Genomic DNA, 17,469 nt, shown 5'->3' with positions numbered 1-17,469 from the left:
GTATGGCTTTCAAAGATCAACTTTACATCCATAGTTACTCCCAAGAACTTGATTTTTTTAGAGTGTTTTGATATGTTAGTTTTTTTTAAAGACAACGTCATGATTTCAGTTTAATTCAAGTTAACATTCAAAATATATGAAATAAACCAATCATATCTTTTGAAGTATCAGTATGCCTGGCCATCTTAATTCTTGCTTATTCTAAATATACATTTTATAGAAAAGTTTTTTATCGTTAGCGAATTCTACAATCTTGCACGTTGAGGACTCGAAAAATCATTGATACAGATTAGGAACAGAGAAAGCACGAAATTGATCCCTTATTGCCCTATGAATCCTACTATATCTAATACCCTATTGAGCTACTTTAAAAAAAGTAAATTTTATGTTTTTTTTTGTATGTGGCTATGTCGTAAATAAAAGGTAAAGGAATATTTGCTAAAGGCAATGATTTTATCTGGTTTTCTGCTGTGTTCGAAAAGTATTCATTGCAGTCATTTGGTCAGTCAAATATTTTTAAGGAAATAAGTTTTGTCTTGTCAGTCAGTGACCGCAGCTCCTTTCCAAACCAATCAAACCTCCTAGGTCGTTTGAGATTTTTTTTCTTTTTTTTAACAATTTCGGTGGGAAAGAAATTGCTCGAAGAATTTGGTGCATATCACTTCAACAGGAATATCCGCCTCTTAAAAAAACTAATTTTTATTTTGTATTATATTAATCATTAATTGTATACCTTTTCTGGTTATGAGACGGCAGAAAGAGTTTCCAATATCAAGATTAAAGTTTGCAAAATGTCTCATATATACGTAATATTCAATTGCCATGTGGTCAGACAGATCCGGGTGAAAAACATTTATAGAAAATTCACAGACCTCAAATTTACAAAAACGTTCATCTTCTATAACAAGGTTTTTGGAGACGAAAGTTTTAACGGCCTTTAAGGATTTTGTTATCGAGTATTACAACAACAATCTACAGCTTTTTTAATCCAAATAGAAATCACTTAAAATGTATATTACTTATAAGTGCGTACGCAACGATAGCTACTAATAAGATACATTTTCAATGCTTCAACTCTTATAAAAAAGCGTAAATGAAAATATAGCTTTATAATATGAATAAATATAACAAATGCTATTTCTGAATAAGTAATAAGATATTTAGCACCAAAACTATCTTAGAACTATCCTAAAATATTTTTTTCTGTTCGTTTAAATGCTTTACTAGAAACTATTTATTTTAGATGCTTTTAATGGTTCGCCTCTTCAAAAAAGTCAAAAAAATACTATAGCTATTTTTTACATTTTCATGTAATAGATCCATTGTAATTGATCATACACCAACAAAAACTTATATCCTTCCTTAATCCAGTACAAATCTTTAATGAACCAGAAAGAAAATTTATTTTATTTTCCACATTGCAAGTGTTGCAATCTAAATGTCAGAGATATTGGCTAAAACTAATTGAAATGCATGGTAGACTCTCCTTTTAAGTCACATTTACAGTGATGAGATATTCTAATATTATCTGCGTATTCTATGAATTGGCAACATTAGCATTTCATTTATATTTACCTCTGGTATTTTGTTAATAAGTTTATGCTAAAATATTCTTAACCCTTTATTTATAAAGAAATTCGATATGAGAATTCTAATAGACCAAGCCAATATTGATAACTAAAAGGAGTTTCTTTGTGTTTACATGTTTTCCATTTTTACTTTAATTCATTATAATACTCACAGTAACCCTACTTTTAGGACAATATTTATTCATAAAAAATAAAAATCCAGTCATTTTTACTTGTTATTTTGAAAACAGTTTATTAGATTAAATAGTATGAAGCATATAGTAAATGTAAAGGTAATTTTTTGTAGGTTATCATTATGCAAAAAACGCACTTTTCTTAATTTTTTTCTGGTGTTTTTATAGATCGATAAAATCAGAAAAATAGTAAGTTGTCACTAACATGGCTTTAGGAGATCAATAGAGTTTAAAAAATACTTTCTCTTACAAATGTTCTGGTTAGATAAATTTCACTTTTCTAGTATACACTAAACATTTCATCTTCGGAGTATTATATCAGAATTTAAAATAGTATTTCCCTCTGCAATATCATTATAGGATATGATTATAGGATTCTCACTCTGATTATCACCAGAACTTTCTTCAATCAACAATAGCTCATCGTTTTATGTATCTCGTACATAATAACATATATTCAGCACTTCCTATATTGGTGTGACTGATGTTCTTGAAATTGTAATTCTGGCCTCAATGCATACTTCAAAAACCCTTCTGTTAATAATTATGCTTCAAATTCTATTACACGCAATGCTGTTCTATTAATAAACACTTATTTCAAACCCACAAACATATCAAATAGTAACATGAGAAGAGGCGTATATGTCTGTTATTATGTCCAATATTATTTCACATTTTTAAAATATTAATCTTTTAGGAGTATACAATTACCTTTTTAATAAAATTGGGGCTGGTGATAAACAAATTAAATCTAATAGCTGCTATTATAAAAGCTTTTAACAACACAACATTTATAACAATACGTAATAACAGTGCTTTTAATAGAAACAGATTTCTATAAGTAATAACCGTTATAACTGAGCATATTTCAGAATTAATACCATTACACTTGGTTTATAAGCAGCTACATCACTGAGAGGTAATTAAATTTAAGAAGTAGTGCGTTTTTTGTATTGCGTGTTGATTCGAGGTTTGGTGCATGATTTAAATAATGCTCTTATAGTAATTAAACTGGAGAGAATATTCTTCATAATATTTTATCATTCCTGCCATTTCATTACTTTGAGACGATTAATTATTATTAATTGCTTCAACAGTCATGGTTTTCATAATATCCAATTTAAAAATAATTCTGTGATCTAAATTCTGGTAATGAAGTAATTGGTATATTAGACGCATTTGATTCTCTTAATTTAGCAGGCAATTAAAATCTAATAACTTTGTTAAATTCATTGAAGCCAAGATCATTTAAGCAGTTTTCTTTGCGCCAATTTTTTATTAAATCTTTTTATAATTATGGTATAAATTTATTTTTATTAATATTTGAGACATTTGACAAAATGCGGAAAATTAAAATATAAAGATAATATTTACCGACACGTATTTGTGCTTTTTCATCGCCAGTCAAGGACAAAACCGATACCTAAAAAAAAAACAGTAAAACATCAAATATGAAAAAAAACATAAATTTTCGAGAAATTTCCTATATTAAATTGAAGATAAAAAATATAAAAAAATTAATATTTTATTTACAATAGAAAACAAAAAAAGACATACAAATGTTCTGATTAACCAATAAATGAGAAATGAAATTTAAGTAAAGAGTTTAAAATTAACTGAACAGGATCAAATATCCAGAAACTCGTTAAGTATAATTTAGTGTATATATAGATGCTTGAAAATCAAGAGAATTATTAAGTTTTATTGTATCATTACGTTTCCTACACGAACTTATTTTAATGGCTTCTCCATGCAATAAAACGTTCTTCGTTTATTCAGTAAAGCCAGTAATACATTTTTACGGTCTCATTGGAAACAGCAGGCCATTGTGGTAATTTATGAGGTTTTATAAAATCTGCGAAAATCAATTATATAGGATCTATTTTACTCCCTGAAAAAAATATTTATTACAGGTTATTTATTATATATCTTCCATTAATATCCATATCTTCTTAATTTATTATTCTGATTTTTTTTTCACATGGTTTTTATTTTTAATTATCCTATAGCAGAATATAGTCAATTCTCAATTTGTTTGATCAAAGGTCTAGACTGTATTTAGAATAACTTCTACAATTTTCCTATTTTAATGGTTAAATGGAGAACCCTTAATAAAGTTTAAAGCATAATTTATAAAGAACTAGGAACTCAAAGGGCTTAAAAATCTCCATTTTAAATAATTTAGTTGACATTTTCTATTAAAATTTATATCCTTTATATTTTCAGGATAAAATTTGTTACTATGGAGCACAGTTTTTTATGTTACGTCCCTTGCAACTTCTCCGTCGCTTTGACATATGATGTTAATTAATAATTCCGGGTAAAAGTTTGATATAAAGGAAACTTTATTCATTAACTTTAATGAATTCGTGGAAAATATATAGACACACGACAATTTTAATTCCTGGAAGATATAAAAGTCAACCGCTTTATGAGTCTATAACTAAAAAGCTCACTACCATATAAAGGTCTGGTCTTTAGAGAAAATTCTGGAAATGCATTTTAGGAGCATTATAAGGAAAGAGTTATCAACGATTTTTACTTAAAGTCTTCATTTTAATAATTAATTTTCCAGTCAAGTGGAATAACATCCTTCTTTGAAATTCCTTATTCAGAAAAATTAAAAATTAACAGTATACTCAGTAATTTACAGACCAACATCTAGATACAGGTATCCTATCTTTATCATTATTCAGAGAACGTTGGTAATGAGCTTGCAATTACTAATCTCTAGTTTCCTAGGCCTAAGAGCAAGTGAAATATTAAAAAGGTGCTTTATAAGTATACCATTCTTTACATTGGTTTCGCGATATAAACAATATAAGTATAACGATATAATCTTCGAAAGTTATTCATATATTAGCTACTCACATATAACAGTAAAGTACTTTTTTTAAATGAACATTTGGGAGTTAACAATTCTGGCAGTACAAATTTGTAGCTGCACACCGCACATTGGAGAATCATGCCAGAGTAATCAATAGACTGTGAATGCCTACGACTAGCAATCATACTACAAAAAGCAATGCGAAAGAGAAAGAAGCCTTGATTTTAGAATTTCAGTAGCCTAAGGAAGCTTTTCATCTATCATGATTACACGATAATGAATTGGGTGGACAGTTGAAGGGAGCTATTATTCATAGGTCTCACGATGGACTATTCAGGTGTCACCGAATTAACTAGAGGCCAGTTATCTTGGACAAGCCAATGAGGCCTTCTGGCCTAAGAAGTTTTATGATGCTGCGCGAGTTGTAGTGCACAGATATTTGATACAAGTGCACCTGAGTGTTGGTCATCCTGGATGAAATGGTCTGTAGTTTCATCCTCGCCCCAACACTAATGTGTGTGAAAATGGCGTCTTAAGTACTAGTTAGCCATACACTTTTTAGGCGCAGCAATTATCTGGTAAAATAGGCGGAGAGCCCACGTGACAGTTATACGATTGGCTCAGCCAATAATAGGTTTGGGTCCTACAGGAAGTTTCGTGGATCACAGTTCAGCCAAGAAGTCCGTTTCCTCGTTACCAGCATTTCCTGAGTAGCCCAGACATGCTGAGCTCTGCAGTCCTCTTCTACTAGTGAGGAACTAGTGCAGCAGGACCTTTATACACTCCAGTATAGGCTTAGAGCTTAACTTCCGATCATATAAGTCTTAATGGCGCACAGATTGGGACAATTGTATTGCCGTATCCCCAATTTAGAATTTCCTGCCCGCATTTTAATACAGCGACTACTTCAGCTTGGAAGACAAGAGCGTGCTTTCCAAGTAAGTAGGCGCTGCTGATATGGAGGGGCCTTTCACAAAAACCTTCACCAACTCTGACGTTCATTTCATAGCCCGTATACCAGATGGTTATTTTGTTTACTAATGCAGGCGATATATAGTCATTTCCCGTCAAAGGAGAAGATATTCCCGTACGGCTTGCGACCAGAGCCAGATTTACCGGCCTGTGGTGCACCAAGGACATATAGCCTGTACAGTTGTGATAGCCTCGCATTGTATTATGCCAATAATCAAATTATTTTTATTTTAATGGAAAAAAAATCTAGAATTTAATAATAACCTAAAAGCTAGGAGATATTTTAAAAAAAGTTGTATTTGCATCATTGTATGCGTTAAACGATTACCGTGGAGATACAAAAACTCATTAAAAGTGCTTACAATAGTAATTTTCTAGATAATACAAGAAGTAATATATTATGGTGGTATATACATATATCGTTGATTGAATATTTGGGTATATATTCAATCAACGCATATATGTTTATATGTTCTAATAGGCCCATTGCAAATCTATTTATTTAAAAGTTATAGCATCAGGTTTTAAATAGGTTGAGTTAGTAAAAGTTTTACTCCACTAATTCTTTAGTTTTTTTTAAGGCAAAAAAAGCTATAAAAGCTGCCGCACCGTTTTTATCTATTCTTATCATGCAATAAAATGTTCTCTGTTTATGCAGTAAAGTAAAACAGTAAGTTTTTTGACAAAAATATCATTAAAAATATTGTATTGTGGTAGTTTAGATTTAATAGAATCGATTTCTTTGATAGGCGATCAGAATTAATTAAAAAAAAATAAAAGGCAAATGAGGACAACTAATATTAAAAACAACATGAAAATTATCTATAAAATTCATATTATTCTGGAAATACTGAGAACTTGAAAAATCATTAAAAGCATTTATTTCCCATTGAAGAAATAAGGACGGTAATCCCTTAAAACCTACATTTACCATTCGCGTGTTTGAGGATAAAGTATTTTAGTTGGCATTTTCTAATACAATTTACACCCCTTATTTTATAAGTTTTTCTTACGATGGAAGAGATTTCCTTCTGATATCTGGCTTGCAACTACTTTGACATATTATGTTAATTAATACTCCGGGGAAAATTTATCGGTTGACGTTAATTAATGCGGGAAAAATATGTAAACGTGACACGGCAATTGTTGTTGTTTGTTTAATAACGTTCACCTGTATTAAATTTCGATCGAAACAAACGCAATGTGTCAAATTATTAGTATTTAAACGTAGAATAATAAAATCATTTAGAACCATTGTCGGTACTTATTATAGAACATTTTTCCGTATCTGTCTGCATCGTTGTTTACTTGTGTTATCATGGTTTGTGTCGTTATTATTATTTTGGAATTCCGCGATTTTTCGCATAGTTTTCCTTGAAAGCTGATAGATCTTCTAATCCTTTTAAAAATCTGGAAAAAAAATTGAATGGGATCGAATTGAAGAGATTAAGTTATGGACGCCATTAAGCACCAATTTTTATGGAAAGTCGGTGTGTGCCCAAAACCTGCTTTCTTTGTGATCGTACTTTTACTGACTTTCGCTTGTCCTTTGAGTATCAAATATTTAATTTTAATACGTAAAATAAAAAAATCAATAAAAGTCACTGCTATATAGAATCTGCATAATATAACTTTTCAAACATTCTCAGGTATTCCTGGGTGCTATATCATATCTATATCACTGCTAAAAATATAAGTGATAATATTTGGATAAATAAAGAACGTAAATAACTGATTCTTGCTTAGTGCAACTAGAAAAGCGGGTTATCAAGAATAATAAAATTAAAAATAAAATAACTGTCATATAATATCACATAAAATTTATGTTCTGTAAAACAAAAGTCATAAATATAAAATAACATATTATTGTTCTCAGTTGTTCTATACCTCCCTGGCAGAATATGTCAGGGTGCAGTACTTTGAGATAAATAATAAGTATATTAAGGTTAGGTAAAATAATACAGAAAAATGACGCCATTGCTGCTTATGCGTTTCAGAGGATTTTAGAGGTTGCAGATACGTATACGGCATCTTCACATTTAACATTCATACCTTGCCATATTTTCCTCTATATAGCTAAGATTCACTCTTCCTTATATTGTCTTTCAGAAATTCTTCAGGTTCATAATCAATGGAAAAATATCAATTACTAGCTGCCATCTACTCATCAAATTTAAGACACATTCTCTACATAAATTCTATTTTCATCGTTTATATGAGAATGTTATTATTTTGATTTCTCTGCTTCGTGTTTATTGGATTCGGCACTAGTCAATAAGCGGCATGGTAAACGACATTATTGGAAGTTACAGTGTCAGTAACAGTTATTGCTGGAAATCTATCCCCGGGAGTTGCATCCATATTGGAAATGTAAATTTGAAATTAATTCTGGCATTTGTCTAAAATTGTGAGGATTTCGATGTAAGTAATCTTACTGAATCGTATTGGATATTGTAAATATATTCTCTATATCAGGTTTTTTTTCTCTCCGTTGGTTATCTATGTACCTATATTTTTATCGGGTTGTCTTGTTGAAGTTCATGACAAATAAACTTAAACGCTATATTACCGCGTAACTTTATTAACAATTAACATTTAATAATTTTGTTTACCAGTTACTAAGCAGGATGATAAAATTAATATTATTTACATGGTTATACATACAAAAGCTACCACGTGTGTTTGGATTGTGCATGTCTGCCGGCAATATAGACTTACCTTAAATAGTAAATTTAATATCTGTCATGTATATTCAGGCTAGGACTATATGCACTCTACATTGTACTAACATATAAACTGATATTCCATTATTGTCAGTGCTTGCGGTCTGTTTAATTTAAGATACTTATGGAGAGTTCAAGAATCTATTATGATTTAAACGAGAAAAGCAGTTTAGGAAATGCGGTGCATCGTAACTTCATGATTCAATTATAGAAAAATTATATTTATGTTTGTGTCCACTAAGATTACTGGAGGATATTTATATGTTTAAAGTATATTAAGGGAAATCACACTTCCCATTATACAGGAAGAATATACCAATTTGTTCATCTCCTGGAATAATTTTTAGATTTATCTAAAATTCTTTAAGATAATTATGGAGATACGACACGTCAAAAGAAAGTAGAGATTTAGTTTTATTTTTATTTATTCGATAATGTCTAATCATAGACAACTCGTCTATATAGCTTTGTGTGTGTTTTAATCATGATACTGGTTCAAACCAAATAGACACCATTTCTCTTGTTTGTCTTTGAAATATTTTTCTTAACAATAGATTAACTAAAAACTTAATTATAACCACTATATAGTTTTATGATCATTTTACGCACAATTTCCTATATATTTTGGAGTATCTAGCAAGTTATCGTGCACATAATGGGGACTATTATAATTAAGTTGTATTACCAAGTTAAATTACTAAAGCAAGTTATATTACCATCAGGACGATAATAAACATCAATATTTTTTCTGAATGTGTCATTATGAATATGTTATTATTGATCATAAATTAAAAAAATAATCATAAATACTTAATCTATCAATTAAGTATGCCCAAAAGTACTATTTTAGTAAATGTCCAGAGAAGACCTGGCATACAGTGTTAAGAAGATTGGTAATACATATTACGTTTCCTCTATACACCTTAACATGAATTTCCTTACACTTTCTACAGTTTTTCATTATTTTTATTATTACCGTCATGGTGGCCGTTATTGTCACCTTCATCATTATTTTGTAATCTTCTAAAAAAATTGCTTTATCAACCTGGACCTGGAAAACTTATTAGCATTATTGCTTGTCAAAAATGTTTCCTCATGTGCATGACTTTTTTACTAGTTTTGCTTTTTAACCAGCTTTATGCCTGTTCTTTGCTACATCGACGATAATATTATGCTCGGATATTTTATATATTTCCATTATTTTTTAGGATTAGATCTTACTACCAGAAATTCCTTAAAAAATCCTTAGGCTTGTAAGCTTGAAAACTTAAATCTAAAATATTTTTTAAGATGTAATGGTAACCAGCACATGAATTACAGATAGTTACAGTATGACTTCAGTACAATTTTAATTTGAATGCAGAAAGAACAAGTCACGAAACTTAAAATGTGAAAAAATTATCACAAACTTAAAATTACTTAGACAAAGTTACATAACTAAGGGTTTAACTTTCCTTTCTATATTATATTATAAAGAAAATATTATGTAAACGTGGAGGTCATTGATTTCTGATTTTGGCAAAACAAGAAAAAAATTAAATTAAATAACAAAGTCAAAAAGCTTCGAAATTCGTATTTTCTTTCTTTTTATTTAAAATTTATTGTCCTTATTATACATATGAAGATTTTACTTTCTCTGTGCAAAGGAGATTTTTGTTTGTTCTTTGTTATTCCTTCATTTTAGTAACTTTGTAATTGGATTTTTAATGATACTTTAAAACGATTTGTCGCATAATTAAAGCTTAGATTAAGTCGAATAGCATGAAGTAGGCTCCAAACGTCAATTTAGTACATTTGGCAAGAACAAGATAAATTCTGCTTATCAAATTTTATTTAAATAATTTAATTGTTTCACCTTAAATATATGGGAGTTAATTTTGCTTCTATCCCTCACTACAATTTTTATCTTTCTACCCTATTTAAAAAAGGCCTCTGAGGATACTAGAGGAAATACCTTTTCAACTTATGGTAGATCCATACTTAAACAATGTCTCACTGTGCGCCATCCTAACCAGATTTATTGGACAAATGATTTGGAAAAAAGTGGGAAGAGAGGTGCCTTGGGTTTATTTCATTTTAGGAGGGAATTTAATTATTCTGTGCACTCTGCCGAGTTTAAATTGTCCTTATAAACTACAATCTGATATTCCTTTCAAGCAGGACCTCGAAGGTGCTCTTTAAAGTTGAGAGGACTATTTAATTATAATTTGAAACATATTCGCTATAAATAATTGTTTTTTCTTAATTTGTTGACGAAAACACCCACAATATTAATAATTATAATTATCAAAAATAATATTTAAGTAACAATTTGTTTTGTTTCAGGTAATCTAAAAAGACATGCTCTATGATGAGCACAGGACGGAGCCAAATATGGCGCCGTCGAAGTGGGCTGACATTCTGGATCCGGGCAGGTTTAATCCTAATAATAGTGATATTTATTTGGGTGCAGATGAGCTTTGTGGACTTCGGAAGGAATCCAGGCTCGTTTTCCGACTTCAACGAATCTCAAGCCGCTATACTCAGTATGGTACCGGTCGTTCTTCATAAGTTTTTAGCTACCAAGCCGAAGAACGGTACTAATTTAGGTCTAAATGGCAGTTACAATAATTTAGGATTTTACAAGGCTAATTTGAATATTTCTGATATTAAAAGGAGCATTGCGCAATATAATATTCAACAAACAATTTACAACGAGGATATTTTCGGCCCACTACAAAATGATTCCATAGTAATAGTGATACAAGTAAGAATATTTACATTATTTTTCAGTGATAATTTTTTTTTACTTCTTAAACATCATTGATAACCTAGGACTAGTGTCAGAATGATGTATTTTATGTACTATTTTGGTTAATTTTATTAGATTGGCTAGAAGAACACTATCGGAGAGGCTAATAAAAATAAAATAAATTAGGCCTTTATTTTATACTCGGCAAAGGGCAGCGAATGCTGTTAACTTAAATAGGTAGAAAGTTCCTTCAAAAAATAATATTTTTGAGTGTTAAAAATAAAATATCAAAAAAAAATCAATTAAAAAGAGAACTGATAACTATTGTTCATATGTGATGTTTTCTTATTTATGGATTTAAATAAACAGGATGTTTCATTAACGTTGGTTTCTGAAAAGTTAGAAAAAAAATTGTACTTAGGGCATTTTTAAGTCAATTATTTCACTCCCAGGGGATAGAATAAAATGTTTTTATCTGTATGTGTTTATAATTTTAAAAATAGTGGAATATTCCTATTTGTCTAATATAGAATTTCTGTTTAGCCATAGTATAGTGTAAACATCGATGATAGGCACAATAAGGGCTGCCTTTGATAAATGAGAAATAATATTATTTTTCTATATTTAGTGTGCGTCAAATGTAAAGGAAGTTAAAATTTTATTTCACATAAATATTATAATCGAATTAAGGTCAATAGATATTTTGGCAATTTATATTTTCGAGCTCCGTATATTTTTTTTCAATAAAAATAAGTGAGATACGATAATACTTAAACTACAGTCACAAAAAACAAACTAGAAAAATTATAAGTTAGGTTAAAATAATTTCTTATACGAAATGTATTCTAGAACAAATTAGGCCTTTTTTCCTTAATATTTCGAAATTCTTTTGGTTTACATGTTTTAATTTAATTTATTACAACAATGGTAATAAGAAATTATCCTCAAATTACTCAGCATCTTATATCCAATTTCAAAACTTATTGAATACATCTAGAAGCATTTTTGACAAATGTTTACCAGGAATCTCTTAAAGATTAGCAGAATGGCTTCACTAAAGAATCTTCAGTTGATATTTTCTAATTATTAACTGAAACTATAACATATTTGAAAATAACAAAGGAAGGCATGTCATTTACCCTGATTCTAACACAGAATTTTTGTCTCTCATCTATCTAAGAAAGCTTTACTTTTTGACCACGTCAAGACGTTCTCAGGATTCACACTTTAGTCTAGGCTTTTTAGTTTATTTGTCAATAACCTTGAACTCACTATCTAAATAGATTGTCTCTCCAAAAGGTTTTGTTGCCATGCAGAAGTACATTGTCAAAATTTCTTCCTGGTGTCAACTAAATGACAGTGTTTTATTATTCAGAAGAGCTGCTTTATGAAATTTAGCAGACGAAGAGATAATTAATGTCATCTTAAATTAGATTGAATTGGTGAATGACTTAGAGATCTATTGGGTTTCTAAACTTAGTTTTGCACACCATTTTGATGGTGTTACTTCCAAAGCAAATTTTGGCCTTGATCGTGAATAATTATATCAGGCGGATATATTTCTGCTTTAAAATCTTTAAAATCTTTTCCTTGAAAACTTCCCTACTAAAACTTCTCCGCTGGGTGGTACCACAGTTGGTTTTCTATATTGCAGTCTGCTCTCTTGCAGTTCTATTGTGGTGTAGTTCTTATCATCTTTGGTATAGGTTTGACTTTGCCTTGACTATCGACCTGGTCTGGTTAAATGCTTCGCAGAATCATGAAATGTGAAGGATAGTTCCTTCCTTTCCCTTATAACCCCTAAATAGCGGTCTGTCTACTTTGCCGAGTCTTTGAAGGTGTTTCATGCAGGGTGAATAGCCTGTGAGCAACCCTGCTACATTTCGCAGTTGTTGCCTGGAGTGGCACAGTATGTTCTCATCCTACCTGAAGGGCGGGTTGCCCAAAATTTGTTTGGAGAGTTCCGGCTTTGGCAGTTGTTCTTAACAGTTTTATTTTCAACTTTCAATTTTTTCAACATTTTCTGATATTCTTTTTACAGGTTTTATCGCTGACACAGCATATTGGCTGCAAGCCTAGGAGTCTGTTCTTGCTGGTCCCCTTCATTGCAAGTTGGATACCCTTCTTGCAGCGCCATGGTAGTCTATATTTTGTGATAAGATTATCTCTGGCTTGTTTTGCTCTTTGGATCAAACTGTTCTAAAGCATTTGTTGCTGTTCTCCTGTAATGATTACGAAAGTTCGACTCCATAGTTCCCATTCTCTTTCAGTTGGACATAGGTCTGGATTCCTATTCTGTTTGCCTACGAGTCTGTTACTTCCAGGCCCAGGTTCAGTGTGCCTGCCTTGTTGTCCTGTCCATCCTCTAGTACGCTCACTGCTAGCCCCATCTTCGCTCATATGGTCGTACTGTACCATACTGACTAGCCGCCTTGCCTAAGCCGGGTAACTTCTGTTCCCAGTAGTCCCTTTCTCTTCTTAATTACAAAGGATTTGTCTGGATGTGTGATTTTGGTTTTATCCGTTCTTAGAGCCATATGACCAATGTCCTGTATCTTGTTGAATAGGCAATTGTGTCCAACATAGAATGGTTGCGCCATTCGATAGTATCCTTTTTCCTCCTGAAATAGCTTCAGCCCACAACACTAGATGTAGTACGCTAAGCCCTGTTAGGTACAGTAACAGCAGTTGGTCTTGTTGACATTTTTTTGTCAAACAATCTACGTATTAAATCATCCAGTCAATAGAATTTCATCAACAGTTAATAATTATGCAGAGGATCTTGATTTCTTTTGAAATAATTTGATTGCGTTATTTACTTATTACTTGAAATTTAATATTTGTTCAGCTGATAAATTACATTGTACTGGATGTTTTTAAATAAAATTCCTCATAATAAAAAAAGATATACATTCATTTCAGAAAACCAACAATACTTTTCAACATTTTGAAGAAAAAATATTGCATCTTGAGGATACTAATATAAAATGTCGCAACATCGATGTAAACACAAAAACAGATTTCTGCGTTTTATTTTCTACTAATCCTCATCCAACTACTCTTCACTTGAAAAATTACTTTTGGGTCAATTACTTTATTTTGAAAATAAATTTTATGTATCATTCATGATTTTTGGATTAACTTTTTTGTCTGTTTCTTAGTTTTTAAAACCTCTCTTCTTTGACTTTCATAGTATTAATTTTATGCATGTGTTGTGTATGTCTCGTGTTACCAGTTATAGCGTATATCTATTGCTATGCATTTAAGATTTTCTATCTATAAACACACATTTTATATTTTAGATCCATGACAGAATAACCTATCTCCGTCACCTAATAATCAGTTTAGCGCAGGCTCGCGGTATATCGCAAGCACTGCTCGTATTTTCACATGATTTTTACGATGAAGAGATAAACAGTCTGATTCAAAGCGTAGATTTTTGTAAGGTTATCCAGATATTTTATCCCTATTCTATTCAAACCCACCCTCATGAATTTCCGGGCGAGGACCCCAGTGACTGTCCCAGAGACATAAAAAAAGACAAGTAAGGGCTGCCAAAGCAACAAATATCAATTATGCAAATTTTACTTTTTTAAGAGCTTTACAAATGAAATGTAACAACGCCCTGTACCCTGACCTATATGGTCACTATCGTGAAGCAAAGTTTACTCAAACTAAGCATCACTGGTGGTGGAAAGTAAACAGGGTATTTAATCAGTTGGAGGTTACAAGGAATCACACTGGTTTGGTCTTGTTTCTAGAGGAGGATCACTACGTTGCTGAGGACTTTATTCACGTTTTAAAGCTAATGGAGAGAACTTGTAAAGAAGCTTGCCGCCATTGTAATATTTTGTCCTTAGGTACATACTTAAAGACGTATAACTACTTTGGAGATTCAAAAAAGGTAAGATTGTTTTTTATTGGTAGAAAGTTCAATAAATATAGGCTTTCTATGTGTGTGTTGTGTCTCATTTAAGCTCTGCTACAGAATATCGATTTTTTTGTAGCAAAACTTAATTAGCTTTATGTCTTTTTCGTTGTTTAGCTTTTGTATTTCATTGTCACTGTTTTATTTTAATCATACTTTCAGTTACTTTGAGAAAGAATATAGTCTTATTTTGAATATCGGTGGAGTAAAAATATATCTGAATCATTTAAAGTAGATGGACCAGATTTAAACTAATTTATTTAAGCAATCTATTTGTCGATGTGTTAGGTAAGAGAGCAAACGGAGCAAGAATTTAATTTTTTCGCATCGTATTTTCGAGAAGCAAATATCTTTATAAAGATAACATTTAATGGAAAAAATAAAAAAAATTACACTTACCCTTCTACCTGCCATATCGCGAAACAGAGGCACTATACACGGTGTCATTGAAATGGTGTAAACAAAATCAGAGGGTGATGGTACTCCTAAAAATAGTAAAAAAAGTTCCTTTTAGTATAGGGCGGAAAATGCATATTAAGGGAGTTAGGGGCACTAAGAAGGTGAATTTAAAAAACGTCGAAATTGTAGTCTTAAAAAACGAGATAGAATTTCGAAATAAAAAATCCTCTGCCTTAAATTTTGACGGTAAATGAAATGGTGATACTGAAAAATTATTTGGAAAATCGGAACGGGTATTTTTTGCAAGGGTAAGGGGTTGTTTCGTAAATACCTTTTTTGAGGTAATTTTTTTCGCAACGCGGGGTAATTTTTTGAAAATTGCTTTACACTTTTGAAATTTACTTTCTTTAATTGAATATGTGTATGTGTTATTTGTCTTCTGCCATTCAGGTCTGATGATGCTCAATTCTTTGAACGAAACATGTAACCGTTTTAAGAATTAATTTTATTATATCACTTTTGAGACCGAGACTTTCTGTTTTTTCGCCTATTTAAAATCAAACGGCCTGTTTGAGAGAAATGGATGAATTTTTCCAATTTAAAATATTATCTCGTTTTTAAATTAACTCTTTCAATGCCCCTAACTTCCTTAATATGCATTTTTCGCTCTATACTTATAGAAATTATTTTTAAGAGTACTTTTTTCTGACTTTTTTCTTTATACAGATTTGATATGGTACAAACGAGAAAAGATGTTTCTTTTCCAACCACTTAATCCTAGTGGAACTGGAACCTTCAGTGTAATTAATTAATATAAATTGTTTTATCATTAAAACACATTATTTAACTCTCTACACGTGTTTTGCCGACTATGTTAACATCTTCAGGATAAGAAACTAGATTAAAATGAAGTGCCTTGACGAAGGTTTAAACAAGTTAAAATTTTAGTTTACTTTGGTAAAACCATTATTATTTAACATGACAAAATTAAAAATATTTTATTGCACTATTATTTTAATGAGTTATTTTTTTATTGGTCAATTAACTTTAAATAATTCTATATAATATATACACAGTGGTTGAGTTAACAAGCAATAATGATATTTTTCAGCGTGTTATTATATATTTTTTTTTAAATATTTATATATATATTAACCAAAACTTCTGTTTGCATAACTGAAAAGCATGATGGAAAATATCATCTGAATGACTCTACTAAATTTCATACTATATAAATTGGAGGGAATATAAAATCAATATAGCCATTGAAAGTAATTATAAAAAACATTTAATTAGATTACACTCAAATACCAGGTCATAATTTACAAAATCTCAATTCTCATCAAAACTCTCTTAATCAATTTATGAATTTTTAAACTATTCATGTCAATAAATGTATAGGATATGCTGATTCACTTTGTCACTCGCATTGAAAGTATTGCTCTTTTAAAATAATTGGACACCTATTTTAGCATTTTCTGAAAAATCTTTATGGGGTTGAGAAAATCATGAATAAATTAACAGGCTTATAACTGAAAAACCAAGAAGAAATTTGTACAAAAATTGTTAATATTAGACAGCATTTTGGGAAAATCGTAAATAAAATCATAATAATAATTAATGAAAATTATGTTACGTAATAATTTAATAGTTATCCTAAGGAAATTACACAAGAAAATCTTTCCATAAGAAAGTTATATCATTTCACAAGAATTTTAATCATTAATAGATTCTCTTAGATACTTACGAAATGATCTCTTTTAGTATAAAAGTATAAACAATATAATAACAAATTGCAAATTTAGTAAACTTTGATATACTTACATACTTATTGCTAACAAACATCTATGTGGTCCACTAACGTAATAAAAACTTTCAATGGCTATATGATTCGATACCTTCTTCTTATTTAACTGTGTTATGACTAACATTGGCAAAAACCACACTAACTAAATTTCCAGAAGGAGGCGGCTTTACGCACCAAACACCAATTGAAAAAAACATTTGCCGAGATTCAGCCGTCGTGGACTTTTCAGGTGTTACCCTCATTGTATCAGCACCCGCAAAAGGTAGCTTCTGCTTGCTCATCATTAAATCGCTTTGATTATTTTTAACAAAGGGTTCTTT

General features: G+C 30.6%; 1 protein-coding gene across 4 annotated transcripts in view; it reads left to right on the top strand.

Annotated features, from left to right (window-relative positions):
* The window catches only part of LOC126748392 (alpha-1,6-mannosyl-glycoprotein 2-beta-N-acetylglucosaminyltransferase), a 36,980-nt gene that overhangs the window by 1,898 nt on the left and 17,613 nt on the right, over positions 1 to 17,469 (top strand). For 2 of the 4 annotated variants that reach the window (XM_050457602.1, XM_050457601.1), the window contains exons 3-6: positions 10,610 to 11,030; positions 14,318 to 14,559; positions 14,613 to 14,919; positions 17,304 to 17,411. In XM_050457602.1, coding sequence (XP_050313559.1) covers positions 10,632 to 11,030; positions 14,318 to 14,559; positions 14,613 to 14,919; positions 17,304 to 17,411 — 1,056 coding nt within the window. In that variant the 5' untranslated portion in view covers positions 10,610 to 10,631. Of the gene's footprint in view, positions 1 to 2,534; positions 2,682 to 10,609; positions 11,031 to 14,317; positions 14,560 to 14,612; positions 14,920 to 17,303; positions 17,412 to 17,469 lie in introns of those variants that run through there. The other 2 variants (XM_050457603.1, XM_050457604.1) reach the window with 2 other exon arrangements.

Source organism: Anthonomus grandis, chromosome 22 (assembly GCF_022605725.1).
Source record: "Anthonomus grandis grandis chromosome 22, icAntGran1.3, whole genome shotgun sequence".
Classification (NCBI taxonomy): domain Eukaryota; kingdom Metazoa; phylum Arthropoda; class Insecta; order Coleoptera; family Curculionidae; genus Anthonomus; species Anthonomus grandis.
This window is presented reverse-complemented; position numbering and strand designations above follow the sequence as displayed.